The 15115-nt window shown below is 41.2% G+C and overlaps 1 protein-coding gene across 1 annotated transcript in view; it reads right to left on the minus strand.

Moving 5' to 3' along the window:
• LOC139221098 (guanine nucleotide exchange factor VAV3) overlaps positions 1-15115 on the minus strand; it is an 81838-nt gene that overhangs the window by 22171 nt on the left and 44552 nt on the right. Inside the window, exons 11-17 of the mRNA XM_070853011.1 lie at positions 11919-11987; positions 10080-10166; positions 9876-9961; positions 9355-9487; positions 5624-5733; positions 1568-1669; positions 166-257 (exon numbers count right to left, since the gene is read on the minus strand). Coding sequence (XP_070709112.1) covers positions 166-257; positions 1568-1669; positions 5624-5733; positions 9355-9487; positions 9876-9961; positions 10080-10166; positions 11919-11987 — 679 coding nt within the window. The remainder of the gene's footprint in view (positions 1-165; positions 258-1567; positions 1670-5623; positions 5734-9354; positions 9488-9875; positions 9962-10079; positions 10167-11918; positions 11988-15115) is intronic.

The following is a 15115-nucleotide window of genomic DNA, read 5'->3' on the forward strand; positions in this document are numbered from 1 at the left end:
TATGTGTCATCTGTCATTATGTTCAAACTGCTGTTAAAGTGCAGTTGTGTTCATACAATTAATGTGTCCCTTGAAAACATTTTGTTCAGCGACGATGTGAGGTTGCGCAACAAAGTGGAAGACTTAAGTTATATTTGTGTGTGTGTGTGTGTGTGTGTGTGTTACCTGTTTTTCCACAGCAGCCAAAGCGACCCAGGCATTCTTTATGGGCACCTAAACCACACTTGGAGCACAGGTAGCCCTGGTTAAAGATGCCCCTGCAGACAGACAAAAAAAAAAGCGAAAATGCTGCATTTCTACCAAACACTGAAAATAAGACATTGAAATTCTGGTGTAAATGACGCACACACGCACACACGCACACACACACACACACACATGCAGAGACTGAAGCAGCAGTGTGTAGTTCCGCATTTGCATAACCATCTCAGAGGCCCTAATTAAAATGACATGAAAGTAAAGGCTGCTTTGCTCTGCTCTCCAGCTAATCGTCTGTTTAACCTCTTTGAGAAAACTAGCATGGAGTTCACCTGCAGGTGCACTATTATTCTTTGCTCACTGCAGAACTACAGGGTGTGTGCTACACTGGGGGAAGCAGTCGGAACTGTGAATTTTAGCCATTCGCACACACACCGCTCTTATGAAACCCTTCTTATGAAATCACATGAAATAATGAAAAATATTTTTGGATATTCCTTTCAAATTAAAAACTTGAAACGAAACCCCGATTTGTATGCATCATGTTTTCTGACTCGTGGCACAATGCCTCAGCAAGGCCTCTACACTAAGAATAATGGGGTTTACAAATTCCTTTCTGCTGTAGGTTTCATAAAGTAATGATTCATGAAGTCATTTGATATCTGGTGCGTGTTACATAAGTGGTTACATTTGTTTTGTCGTTTCAGGTTAATCAGAAATTCTCCTATAAGTGCTGCAAACAAAGAGCTCCAGGACAAGAGAAATAATTAAATAGTCCAAAGGACCAATTTAAAGAGAAATAATCAAGACAATGGCAACATCCTCGAGGAAATAATGAAAGACTACCCTTCAGATGCTGCCTGAAACCTTCCCAGCATTATTCTTGTTTTTCACATATCTTATCCTCGGAAAATGTTGGTGAATTCAGCGGCCGGCTCTGTATATGCAATAACCTTGTCCCCTTTCACCATCCATCGCCTTGAAGAAGTGCTGAAGTGTGACAGACATTTTTCTTTTGCCGTCCTCGGTAGGTGAAACCACTCAGTCGTTCCCGCAGTGAGAAAGACCATGAGGCGCGGTCCTCTGGGTGCCGATACCATTCAGCAAATTCAAAAGAAACTTTGTGTAACGAAGGCACATGTGCAGAGGAAGAGGGGAGTAAAAGGAAAGTGACGAATAGATTGTTAGGGTACACTGGAGAGGAATAGGAGGAGGAGGAGGTCTTTCAAAGGAGTCCTGACAGTTGTTTGAAGGGAAAGGGTCCGTGTCTCGTCCTCAGTCTTTAAGTTTGACGATGGCCTTGAAGAGATTTTTCGTGCTGCTTTTACTGCGTGTGTCTCTGTGTGTATGAATAATAATGGCCTCTTACCTCAGTAGCATGTGGCAAGAGTTGCAGGAGGTGATCTTTTCAAAGGTGTGCATATGAAACTCGTGGAAGTTGTTTGCGGCGTTCTCTGGATGAATGTTGGATCTAAATAAGACGGAACACACACACACACACACAAAAATAAAACATTACATTCATGAAAAACTGTCATTTATAGGATGTGAAGTGGCTATTCCAGTGTGCACACTGAGGTATCACTGCAATGTCTCAGAAGAGAGGTTGGTAGGTTCACTTTACCTGGTCAGATATTCAAACCCAAAGGGCCACACTGTTGGTTTTGCATATCTTAGACATTTAAATACCAAGTGTGAATGTCATTTCTGTGAATTTAGATCTGTTGATTCTTTATATACAGTCCATCGATCTGTTACGCCACTTATAGATCACCATAGATACTAAGTATGTAACACCATCCTCAGCTTTTATAAGTGACCATTAATATAAAAACATTATGTATAGTGCAACAATCTTATATAATAATACACAATACAATATTATTTTATTCACTGATGGGTTAAGATGAAAGATTGTATTTATGGTCAGTAATAAAAATGTCCATTAGGAGTAAATGTGGCGAAGTATTAAAATGTTGTTTGTAGTTTGGATCCTAAAATTAAGCTCGGTTGGCATAAAAAGCTATGACAGTAAAACACCTTTAAGTTACTACCATCACACGTTAATGCAGTTCAAGCAGGGACTCCTTCCAAAAACTCTCTTGTTTATAAACTAAGGGTGCTCTAAGGTGCCAAAAAGAATTGCGTTGATGAACTACGGCGACAGAAAATCAAATCCAGAAACAATACACAGATTTCAAAAGAATAATGCATGTTTCCTGCGTTCAAAGTGCGGTGTCAGCTAAAGCTCAAGCGTTGGAGTGTCCTTGAATGCACCACCGAGTTTTCAATACAGTCTACGACTCGAAATCAGAACAAGCAGTTGAGTCAAAACTGTACAATAAACACTGACTACTTTTATGGGCTGTGCTCTGAGATACAGTTGAGCCCAAATCAATACATGAGTTTATGTTCATTGCCCACTTTGTTAGTTTTCCACCATCGTTGGTGTTTGATAAAAATGTCAATTTCAAGGCAAAAAAAAAAACAATTATAATTGCAGCCAACAAACTTCCATGGCAACAGAAACATTTCACTGATAAAGTTCTTTGAAGTGGGAAGGAGAGAATTACAAGTAGACAGGCAAGGTCTGCTTGAAGTGAACACAGAAGTGCTCTTGGCCCCTTGGGACATCATGGTGTGTGTGTGTGTGTGTGTGTGTGTGTGTGTGTGTGTGTGTGTGTGTGTGTGTGTGTGTGTGTGTGTGTGTGTGTGTGTGTGTGTGTGTGTGTGTGTGTGTGTGTGTGTGTGTGTGTGTGTGAGAAAGAAAGAGACAGGAATTGGTCTTCCTTTGTTTTCCTCTGTTACAGTGGTTATACCTGATGACACTGTTGCGTAAGCTTTGTGCTTAACATGCACAGGTGCTACTTTCAAAATTCGTTGAATTAGTCAAAGTGAAGGGCTCCAGCATGTTCTCTGGTAAACAGGACGAAGAGCGCCGAGATGGAGCAAAGAGTCAGAGAAGAAAAAGAGAACTTCAGCGGTGTCTTCTCCTCTGTAGACTTAGACTTAGACTTTAGACTTTTCTTTATTTGATCCCCCATAGGGGGAAATTTTCATGTTACAGCAGCAACAATTGAACAGGGAGAGTGAAAAGAAGCAATAGTAGAAGAAAAAATAGCAATAGTAAAATAAATATAAATATAAATATAAATATATGGCTGTGAATGGGATATTTGAAATAAATATTTACACTATGGGATATTTACACTTGGTTCGGAAATGTACAGGTAATGGGGTCAGCTGATACATCTGCTCTTCACTGAAGATTGTTATGAACTAAAAATGACATACCACCGTTTTATAGCTTTCACTATGACAATAACCCCACTGCAAGATACTGAGTGTGTTTCTATGGCACGTTCTTAACAAATAAAACCCCTCAGCTTCCTTTTTTGTTTGACGTGACTTGACCGGCCTCGTGCAGTTCCACGACTCCTCTGCGTGCTGAAGCTTTTAAAGCCATACGACGCAACAGATATTCGGTCTGACTTCATTTAAAGTCTTCTTCCGACTGTCAAGGATGGAGTGCTCACTCACAGTGTGCCTACCTGCCCCTCGCGGCAGCTGAATCTCAGTCAAACAGCAGGAGCAGGTGTGGGTGGTTCGGAAGCAAATGCGGCACGTGAGAAAGCAACTGTTCACAGATCAGCTGTTGAGCTTGGCTGTGGGAGACTGTGACAGTGCCTGGCAGCTCCTCTCTGTCTTCCTTTATTCAGCCCCAAAAGTTAATCAACCAAAGCCCCCTGTTCCTTCAGTGTCACGTCACACCGTGCTTCATCTTCCTAATCCTCTTCTTCACTTCCTGTTGAGGCTCGTTGCTTTCCCTCTGGAGCTTGAAAACATTATTTCACAGATTCTTCGCTTTTCTTTCTATATTTCCAGTGGAACTGCACCTGCCTGAGAGCCCCACTTCTGCTGCCGTCTCTGGCTCTCTAGTGTCCGACAATAAGCCTCTTCCAATAACAAGAATGCCGTGTGTTGTCAAGTAAATGTGCACTGATTCGAAAATAGATATCATCACGTTATTCATGCATTTTTTTAGTTCAATTGTTAGGCCATAAATTCTTTATTTTTTATATTCTTTATTCTTCTTATTATTTATTGTCTGTTCATTGATTTTTGAGATGTGATGTATAGTGAGCGTTTGTGTGTTGTCTATGTGTGGCTGTGTGGATTTACACATAAAATATCATTTGTAGTGATGTTTCTTATGCTTTACACTGAAAATATCCAATTTTGGGCTTGTTTTAGTTTAGTTTTGGGAAAATGGTAACGGTGGACTGCCTGATCCTACATTTCCCATAATGCAACTCCAGTGCATCTTTGCCTCGTGAATACGCACATCTTTCAAACTCCACGTGTTCATTTTAGGCTTTCTTTTAAAAAATGTGCCGTCTCCCTAAACAGGCCACTGTTACCCTGACAACATCACTGTGACATCACCAGGGTGACTACAAAGCTTCCCGGGAGCCACGGGGGAAATCACACAGCTGTCTTCAGCTGTGTCCTGCTGCACCTCTTGTACTATTTGTACGCATGCACTGTTCTGCTTCATTGTGCAAGCTGTCGATATCTTTCTGGTGCCAATTTCATCAAACGAATTCCTGCACACCTCTTGTGTGTGTCGTGTTGAATAAAGCGACTCTAATTTCATTGAATTGCAGCTTTATTTCATGGTTGGAAATGAGGGAATTGAGTCCTGCCTGGCTCCTGGCCCCCCTACGGCAGATCAAACGACAGCTTCATGCAACAATTAAGCTAGCAAGCCACCTCGTCACAAACCTTCATGTAATATCTTCACTTTTCTGATTTTTCATTTCATTAAAACCATAAAAACAATTTGGTCTAATGTTGTATGAACTGTGCTTTAGACTCCAGTTACTATAGTAACTACATAAATATGTAGATATATCTGCCGCTACAGTTACTGTATACCCAATACAGCTCGTCTGGCTTGCACGTGTGAACACTGTGAAAGATGATCGGTAGAGTGTTTTTGAGACAATTAGTCTTTCTTGGCTCCACAAGTGAAATACGATAGTTCCATCTGTCACTCTTGGCACCAGTTTGTCAGTCACTTTAGGTGAATTTGGATCCAGCTCAGGTTGTGAGCTGGTTGATGCAGTTTAACTACATACATCTGATGCTGGCATTAAATTTGACCAATTGGGTTCTTTGAGTATAAAGTACTAAAATGATGATAAAATACTGTAAAATACTGGATTCAAAGGTTTGGCAGTTTTGCGCATTCTCATTGCACATCCACTTTTTTAGTATATTTTCCAGGCAGGTTTTGGTTTTAAAAGTAAGTCGTGCTCCTCATAAATCATCAAGTAGTCTGACTTGAATAACAGGACGGCGATGTGTGTACAAAATGCAGCTGAGACACAGAGACACGCGCTCACAGACAGAACACACTCACATGGCCATGCCAAACTGCTCCAGCCACTTCTTTTTCAGCTCTTTGGTCTTGAAGAAGAATTCAAAGCCGCTCTGGCCCTGGTTATGAGTGAGGTAGAATCCGTACGACCACTGCGAAAGACAAGAAAAAAAAACACACACACACACATTTGAGACAGAACATGACATGACGGATAATAAATAAATTGAGGGTTTGAGTGAGAGACAAATGGAGCAGGAGGGGGCAGGAGCTGAAGGAGATAGTATGCAGGGAGACAGATGGAGACAAAGAGATGCAAAATGAAAGAGGGATGCCTTGGGGAGAGCAAACACAAAGGCTGAAGGGTTGGAGGGAGGCAGAACTGACAGACAGAGACAAAACAAAGAGGAAGAGCATGAAGGAGAAGAGGAAATAGTGTGAGGTAGCTGTGCCACATAACTGCTGGGCATCAGACAGCATGCACAGACCCAAGTAGTGAGTGGGCCTGTAATCAGCTACCATTATCCGCTTCAAAAGGCTAAATATTAGTCTATTAGCCTCTGTGATAAGTTAGCACATGCCTCTGACAGCATCACTAAACAGATGCTTGTGAGATGCACTTTTTAAGGCTCCTAGTTGTGGTTTTGAACTTCTAGCACTCGACTCTGAAGGCTAAAAACATGCCAGGCTCACAGTGCTGTCAGAGAAGCTCATCTTTTCTGTTGAAAGAAAAGAGAAAAGGAAAGCAGCGCTCTACAGAGGCATTCCCAGTGGACACCGAGACTTAACGCTCAGCAAAGATATCTCTAGCTACCAATTTGTAAAGAAAAGGAGGATGTGTTTGTCTGTCTTCCTGTCAGTTTAGGCCTTTTTTTTTTGTTTTTTTTTGGAAGAATTTGGTTTATCTTTGGAATTTGAAAGGATCGCACATCTGGATGGATAATATAAAGTATACATTCGTTGATCTTCCTTAATGATAAATAATCTGCCCCTTGCTCATGTATTTCACCATGTGCTTCAATGTACCTGAAACATTATCGACACGGTGCCGTAGCTGTTTTTGGCTACTTGGGGGCAGCAGAGACTTTTCAGTTCAACGTTGCATGCGGCTCCTTCTCTGCACAGACTCTGAACAACATTAGCATTCATTTGGGGTCGCGTCTCTGCCCATATGGAAAATGTAAGTCCATTATTCACTCTCCTTGTAGCTCTGTTTTGGTCTGCACCAACCCCATCTGGCTCTTAAGCTGCTAAAGGTTCTGTACATTCGGTAGCTAGTCACTATCTTTGTCTGTTTGCTGTTTTTTGCTGAGCAGGTATGTGTATAGTGGGTTTTTAGAGCTTTTTTTTTTCCCCCACTGGAAACAGCTGCTGCTTAAAACAATGAGTGAAGCAAAACGAGTTACTAAAACCTCCATGTAGCTGATGGGAATGTCAGGGTGGGACGAAGGTCTCTTGGTTTGTCACTAAGAGCGACACTGAACACATGCCCCATAATGATTTAATCTTTAGTTATAAAACTATTGATTATAGCAGCTTTAAACAAACCCTGAAATACATATAAAGCTTTCATTCCATCACTTCCTGCTGCAAACGCTCGAACCATCGGCTCTGAAAAATGGCTTCGGTCCAACGGTCGCAAAAGCGTTTTCCTACTGCTCCGTACATCACTTTAGCAACAATTAGACTTCAAGGTTATTTAGTTTTGCCTCCAGACGACGTGCATGTAAATGCGATTATTTTGCTCCTACGATGAAGGTTCTCATTGCTGCTTTCGCTCACGCAGCCACTGTCATCATTGGCATCTCCATAATAAATATATAATCAAACAAACGGCATCATATCCATCATGTCTGAGGTGAATCACGCTGGGATTGCTGAAGGTCTCAAAAAAAAAAAAAAAGAACTATATAAGCCCATATGGGTCTAAGATTACTGATGCCTGCTATTTACAACATCATTATTGCCCAAATCATTGTTTCCTGGCACGCCTTAGATAACATTCCTCATTATGATTGGCAATATTTTTCACCACTTGGCACTTAGTATTCACTGCATGTATGTGTGAGTGTAGTCAGGCCCAAAGCGAGGTTTAATGATAACACCATCTGGGAGGAGGCAGACTGTTCTAGTCTGACACTGTTTCACTATTATGCTGGTAACCGAACACGACAATGTAAAACATGTGCCGGAACAAGCATCTACCAAATTATTTAAGACTCTTTTCTGTTGATTATTTTGTTGTCTGTGTTATGAGCTGGAAAGATTTCTACATGTAGCTCATTTTAGCTGCACCTTAGGGGGACACAGAGCACAAAAGGCAGCGGAGGGGTGTCGAGGTTGGTGCTTATAAAATATTGTCAAGAAGCAAGTTAACTCCATTTTTACTCAATTTTATGAACCTGCATTTATTTGATAAAGTGTTATGGCTGCTCATTATGCTGAAGTAGCACTGCTAATTGGTTTGTCAGGAGTCCAACATGGTTTCTGAGCTTTGCTGATGCAGTCATAAAGAGGCAATAATGGACTCAACAATGCAAGACTTCCCTTCATTAGAGCTGATTGGTTGTTATGTGAGATGCTTGTTTTGTTCTTTTAAATTTACAGCATGTTAAGAAGCCCCGATCTGCTGTTATTTCTTCATTTTCACATGTTGGATATTCCAGGAACAGCGGAAGAGTGAAAGCAGAAAACAGAACATGCTCGCTACATTTTTCTAGTCGTATTAGGATGGACAAGGCATGCAGCCCTGGGCGAAATTAAATGTCATCAAAAGCTATTTTAGCTGTTCTAAAACCACAGTGTAAAGTGGGTTACTGCTTTTTCAAAATGGTGATAACACCGTCGAATTAAAAGCTAAATGCTGAAGACATTTTTCTTTGTCAGTCAGTGACCCGAATCAGTGTGGATCCAAAGTGAAGCCACCAATCAGACCTGGGAAATCTGAGCCTGCTTTGTAAGATAAAAACAATACAATTAGGTGTGTTATCCCACTTTCCTGACTATGGTATATCCGGACTGAGAATTATTAACTGTAGAAATAAACTATTTGGCTGTCAGAAGTGCTGAGGACATTGTAAAGCCCATGTTTTGTTTTGTTTTGTTTTTTTTTATTGTTGGTATTTCTGTGTGCAGCATAACAAAGAAGCAGAAAAATGTGTTTCAATATTTTGTGCAAATATGACCAATAAATGTGGTCTGCATGCCTGGCAGGGAGAAAAGCTACCTGTTTTGTTTCTTTTTCACTCCAGCCTGATTTAATTGAGGCTAATTTCTCTGCATGTCTGAGGTAAAGCATCGTCACTGTGGCTTTGCCAAACGTGGAATTGAGTTACTCTCTTGGAACCGAATGGGGAATGTTCACAAAGAGAAGTGTTGCTGCCAATAAAACAGGAGAGAAAAAGTCAAACTGACTGAAAAATATCATAATATTTTTTTTTCCAAGGTAATGGCCAGATCTGAAACTTAAAAAAAAAAAACATCCACATGTCAAGGTGAGGAGCAGGAATTCACCTGAGGTAAAAACATGTGGATTTTGGAGGTTTCAAACCTGGCTGTGTTGCACAGTAAAGGATGTAGTATGGCTCCACTAAAGTCGTTGTTCCCCTCAAAATGTGTTCTTGTCAGGGGTAGAAAAAGGACATTAGATGCTCAAAGGATGACCCACTACACCCCGGTGGTAGTCGGCTGTGCTGCTCCTTCACAATGAAACAATTCAACAGGTCTGTGAGTCAACAGAAACCGTGTCCGTGTGTGTGTGTGTGTGTGCAGACCTTTCGGTTCTCCTTGTCCGACGTGGGGTTGTTGGTGATCTTGAAGAGGTGCAGGTCGATCACTTCTTTCATCTCGTAGTTGTCTCCTCGCCGCTTACATACAATCACCGCCGCATCGAACAGAAAGATGTGCCTGCCGTTCACACAGCATCGCGTCAAAGTCAATGAAAGCAAACTCGATGCACCAGTTGACACTGTTCACACACAACAGTGTTTGAGAATGTAGTTTAATCTACTGGTGAGATTAAAAAAAAAACAAAATAGCTACAGAATGTGTCACTGGTTGGTTTTTATTCTGGAGACCCTTGAGGACATGAGCATCAGCGAAACGCCAACCATGTGACATGCAGCATGTACTGATTGACTGTGTGGTAATTCAACAGCAATTACCTCGCTTGATTTGGTTTTTCATGACACACAGGTTTACTAGCTAACAGCACGTTGGCTTAAAGTAATACATTCTCTGGCAGTTTTCCAGCCACAGCACCTGATTCAACCGGCGTGTCAATCTGACACCTCACCTGTCCTGTTTAGCTCGTTTGTCCACCGTGGACACGCGTACCTCCCCGTCACCTTTGGGTCTCCCGTAGTTACTCAGAGGCTGGTTCTACAGAAAAAGACACGGAGGATGGGGCAGCTTGTGATCCGACAGGAAAAAAGCTCTTCCAACGAACTGTTGAGCTTGAGAACAGGTTGTAGTCATTTAGAAGGAACAGGAGCCTTACCAGGTTTTCGATGGATCTCTGATACTGATCTATTTCTCGCAACGTCTCATTGTCCCTTTTGACTTCGTTTACGTACTGAGCCAAGTCCTGCACACAAACCACAAAACAATAAGGAATCTCTTTTGGATCGAGTTCCATTAAAAGTCATGAGTTTCTGTCTGTCTGTCTGTCTGTCTTTGCTGATGTGTGCGGATGTCCAAGCTTTCAACTGACTTATAAATGCTGCATTTAGTGGAGAAGAGTCATTTATTTATGTGTAGTTAAAAGTTGAGGACATGCGGTGACTTGCAATGAAGGGCAAGATCCTCTTTTCAGACATAATCATGTAGGAAAACATCATTTAGCCCAAATATATAACAGCTGGATGAGACCACACCCACACAGACCTGATGAAGCTAATAAGTGTTTGACTGTTAAACTCTTCAGAAATAATGCCAACGGGTGTTTTTTCCCTAACTTGTTTGTTAATTTGGTCTTTAATATTTAATGGGCCTGACTTTTCAGGTTTTAAGGGACAAAAACATGGATTGTAAATGCTTCATACGGGTATAGTAAATGTTTGGGTTACACTTTAAGTTACAACCTGCAATCTACAGTGGAATTAGTCCGGAGTAACAGTGTCATTTATTGTACCGTGTACCAGTGCAGTACGCACCAGTACTGTATGTAGATACTGGGGACCAAAATGTGAAGTTATGGATTAAGGGCCAAATAATCTGGGATCTAACAAAGAACTTTTAGGCCACAGGGTACCAATTCTATTACTATTACAGGGTACAGTATGACCATAAACATGAGCACAAATCTGCACGTGCCGGGGGTGCTGGAGTGATGACTTCTGCATCACTTGATAATATGAAAATAATAAGTGACCCTGACATTACGAAATGGTGTCCCGCTTTGTAACAACATCAAAATAGATGATATTTTCTAATCATTTACAAAAAGTGTTTTGTATTCAGTTTAAATATCTATCTATACTGTGTCTGTGTATATTGTTTGTAGCATAATCCAGTAATTACGTGTTTTGACATCCTACTGAGAGCCAGAACAGGAGAACTAGGAGTGTTTTAGTTTACAGCCCTCATACCCTGCAGTCATCCTGTAACTGAATACAACAAAGGGGGAACTACCACCGTGTGTGTGTGTGTGTGTGTGTGTGTCTACTCTGTAAGTACAGAGAAAAATATCAGAACAGTTTGTTTTGATTTTACTTTCCTCAAAACACAGAAGGACAAACTAAATGAAGTGCACAGTTTGCTGTTAGAAGAGTATATGAACCATATGCAGTACATGCGTCGGGACTCACGCTGTGTGTTTTTATCTTGCTATAATTGTGTTTCTTTCCTGGAACGAAAGGAGAACTTGCACGGGGCTGAAAAAAGGTTCGATCTGAATGCTGAATCGAACACAATTGCCAGGGAAGAAGACTAGTTTAAGTTTACAACTGACAACATGTGGTAAGTGCCCGGTGATGAAGTTTGCAGGTGAGGTGAAAGAGCTGAGAGTACCAACGACAACACACTGTACCTTTATTCCAAAGTATACGCACATTTGTACCCTGCAGTTATTTTAAGTTTGTTGGTCTTATGGTACACTCTCTCTAAATTCCTCTGAAACATCTTGCCTATTCAGAAGGTCAAACATACTGTGTAATTACAGAATAGGTTGTTAAAAATAACTGCATAAGTTCTTTGTAAGTTCCTGAATTGTTGGGCCCTTATTCCAGTGTTCCACAGATCCATTGTGTATGTAGCTTTGGGACGGACCTTCCACTCAGTGCATGCTGGGATAAGAGTGTGTGAAAAAGAAAATAAACTGGATAAACTGATGCTGTACCTTCATGGCATCCAGCGCCATCCGTAGATTACTCTTGTCTGTGGCATCATGAGTGTGTTTTACCAGCTCCTATTGGACAGAAACACACAGACACGCTGATTTAAAGCACTAACGAGTATCTCACACAACGTTAACATACACCCAAAAGGTAGAAAATGAAAAAGGAAAGTGATGCTAATGTTCACTCAGGCCACATGCCACACATGAGAACATGCTGCTCTGGCTCTAGGTATGGAGTGAAAAAGGTTACTGCGAAAAGAATCCTCTCCTGAAATAAATCAGATACTGTGTGTGTGTGCACTCATCTATTGCAGACGTCTGTGTGTGTGTGTGTGTGTGTGTGTGCAAGTGTGTATCTGAAATTGCTTGCCAGTGCCTTGCTGCAGCGTAAACAAGACATCTAGACCTCAGCAGTGGAGGATAAGGAAGGATGCCATGCATGTCCTTCATACAGGGCTATACAAACTGTGTGCACACACCAACACACACGCACAGTGAGCCTCTAAGGGAGATATATATGTCTGTTTGGCACTGCTCAAATCCCTGGTGTCAGTCAAGCTCAACCTGGGCATTATTATCAGTAGCAAGACGGCAGAGTCCCATTTATCAAGCCCTGCTCCCACCTCCACACCTCCACAGAGATACAGAGGAGGGGAGTGGTCACACTGATAGTCGGGACCATACATGATGGACTCATTGAGGGAATCGTGTCGCGGTGTGTTCATGGGGGAAGAGGAATGATGAGCGGAGGCAGCGAGGAAGAAAGAGCAAAAGATTGATGACAAAAAAAGAGAGAAAGAAAGAAACAGCGAGAGAGAGGAACTCTGGGAGCGAATGGAAGTGACAAGGCATTAGTTGTACAAATTCTGGCTGTCACCATGTGGGAAAGTAACCCAGTGGATGCTTTATTTGGTGCAGCTGGCTATTACCTGGCTGTTCCACGGGGATCTCAGCCCATGTTGACACAACGCAATCACTTTGTCACTACAGTATTTTTCTTTTTCATCTGGTGAGACGTTTGTGTTGCATGCAAACATGCGGGGGTCTCAGATCATAAGGTTTCTGAGGGTTCAGGGAGGCTGAAGTGGAAATCCTGGTGGAATCAACTCATTTCTGAGTGTTGGGAAAGAATACAACATGCATGGTCTCTAATTAAAGGAATGTAAACTGTTCTTTACATTGTTCTCGGTATGCAGAGAACAGATCTGTCATTGATTAGTGAAGGAAACATGACCTCTGACACTTTATTACATACATTTTAATACCTGTAAGGAAAATACACAATACATACTATAATGCAAACTATACTGTAATAAAGCAGCTATGGAAACTAAAACAATTATAATAATTACTTATTTATCATTTTAATAAGCAATTATTACTAATTTAACTAGTATTGAATATTCATTGTTGAAATTAAACCACTGAACTCAAAATTTATTTTGGATTTGTCTCATAAATTAACAGAAATTCACTTTGAAGACTTGAATTTTTAGATCTGAAAGTGCCAAAACAGCTGTTTCTGGTTAAACAAAGTTTGGAGTTACAATCTGAGCCTGTCAGTGGCTTTACGTGGACATGCTTTGATTACATTGCAGCTATTGTAGTTCGTTCGCCGCCCGTTCTGCCAGCTGTGGCGATCTACTGGACCAAATCCAAAAGTAATTTCAAACCTCAAATATGTAAAAAAAAAAATAGTGCCGGGGGCCAAATTACGCTTTAAGTATTATCTAATAATTAAATTTGACAAGTAGGACTAAGTTGCTTTTGTTTTTATTGTTGGCTTCCTTATAAAGCCTCCTAAATCAGACCTTCAACCTCCTCTTTGTGCGGAATAAGTGAACAGTGTTTGTATCAAACTAAAAAGGACAGGGCCATGCTCACACACAGATGTGTAGAGGGGCACACACACATTCACTCTGATGAAACACAACTTTAGTTCAATTAAGAACATTTATCTCATTTCATTAACTACTAAATCAAAAACGCATGTCAATATTAGATATGGAAAAAGCGCTTTGAGTGGTCGAAATGACTAGAAAGGCGCTACACAAACCTGAGACCATTTACCATTTATACAGGGAGTGTTTCCATTAGTAACTTCTCACTGACTTTGTCCTGAGTTTGAAGCACTTCAGAAATACTTCACCTCTCTGTCTGCCTCTCTCTGTAGTTGTCTGACTCGTTCTGCCGCTGCTCTCTCTTTCAGTCCTCACTTCACTTGGTCTATTTTCTCTCCCCTCACTCTTGATTGTCTCGATCAGATGACAATTATGCGCCGGTCATTTCAGACAGAGCGTCATAAAGAGGCTACAGAAATAGACCGGGGGGGGGGGGGGGGGGGGGGGTGTCTCAGAGCCTGAAGGACGAAGGCAGGGGAGGGGAGGGAACCATGACCAACAGCACCACCTAGTGGCCGTCAGCCCTCTCGCTCATAAAGCCTGATTGGCAACGACGGAGCCTTTGATGAATCAAAACCTCCCTGAGGGACTCCGTCTCTAACCGTCTGTCTCTGGAAAGTCAGTGAAGACTTTTAACTTTAAGCCACTTTTTAGGGTTTAGTTTAGTTTAGTTTTACAGACTTTTACAAATTAGCAGTGACAGTGACTGACATCACATCCTGCTGTGAATTGTGAGTTTTGGCAGAAATGTATGGTGACAGATAAGCATAGACGTCGCTGGTTGTTCACAAGCTCTGAGAGCCTTGACTTATGTGAAAGAAAAAAACACTTCAGCATAAGTGAAAGTCTGGAAGAATCTGGAAAGAGTTCAACAATTCTCTCTGTAAATGAAGTGGAGTAGAAGTATCATATCATACACACTATGTTGCATGGATGCTTGATTTAATACAAATACTGTACATACATCTCTCTTATCATTTATTCTTATATTGTTGAGAAGGTGATGGGACATAACTGAAGTGGCACTGCTGTATTAACCTGGAGTGGAGGTTCATTTTGGGTCCATTTTTGCTGACTTTCTATGCATTTGTTGTAGGTTTTGCTGTTCTTTTTTTTCTACAAGCCTGATTCCGATGCCTATAAAAATATCCTTCGTGACAGTCACCAAAAATATTACTATAGAACAGCTCCAGGTTAAAAGACCTATTGTGTCACTTGTAATGCTTACCAATACAACAGAAAAATGTATGAAATAAAACTATAATGCAGTCTATTTACATGTAAAGCGTGTAATTC

Source organism: Pempheris klunzingeri, chromosome 21, assembly GCF_042242105.1.
Source record: "Pempheris klunzingeri isolate RE-2024b chromosome 21, fPemKlu1.hap1, whole genome shotgun sequence".
Classification (NCBI taxonomy): Eukaryota; Metazoa; Chordata; class Actinopteri; order Acropomatiformes; family Pempheridae; genus Pempheris; species Pempheris klunzingeri.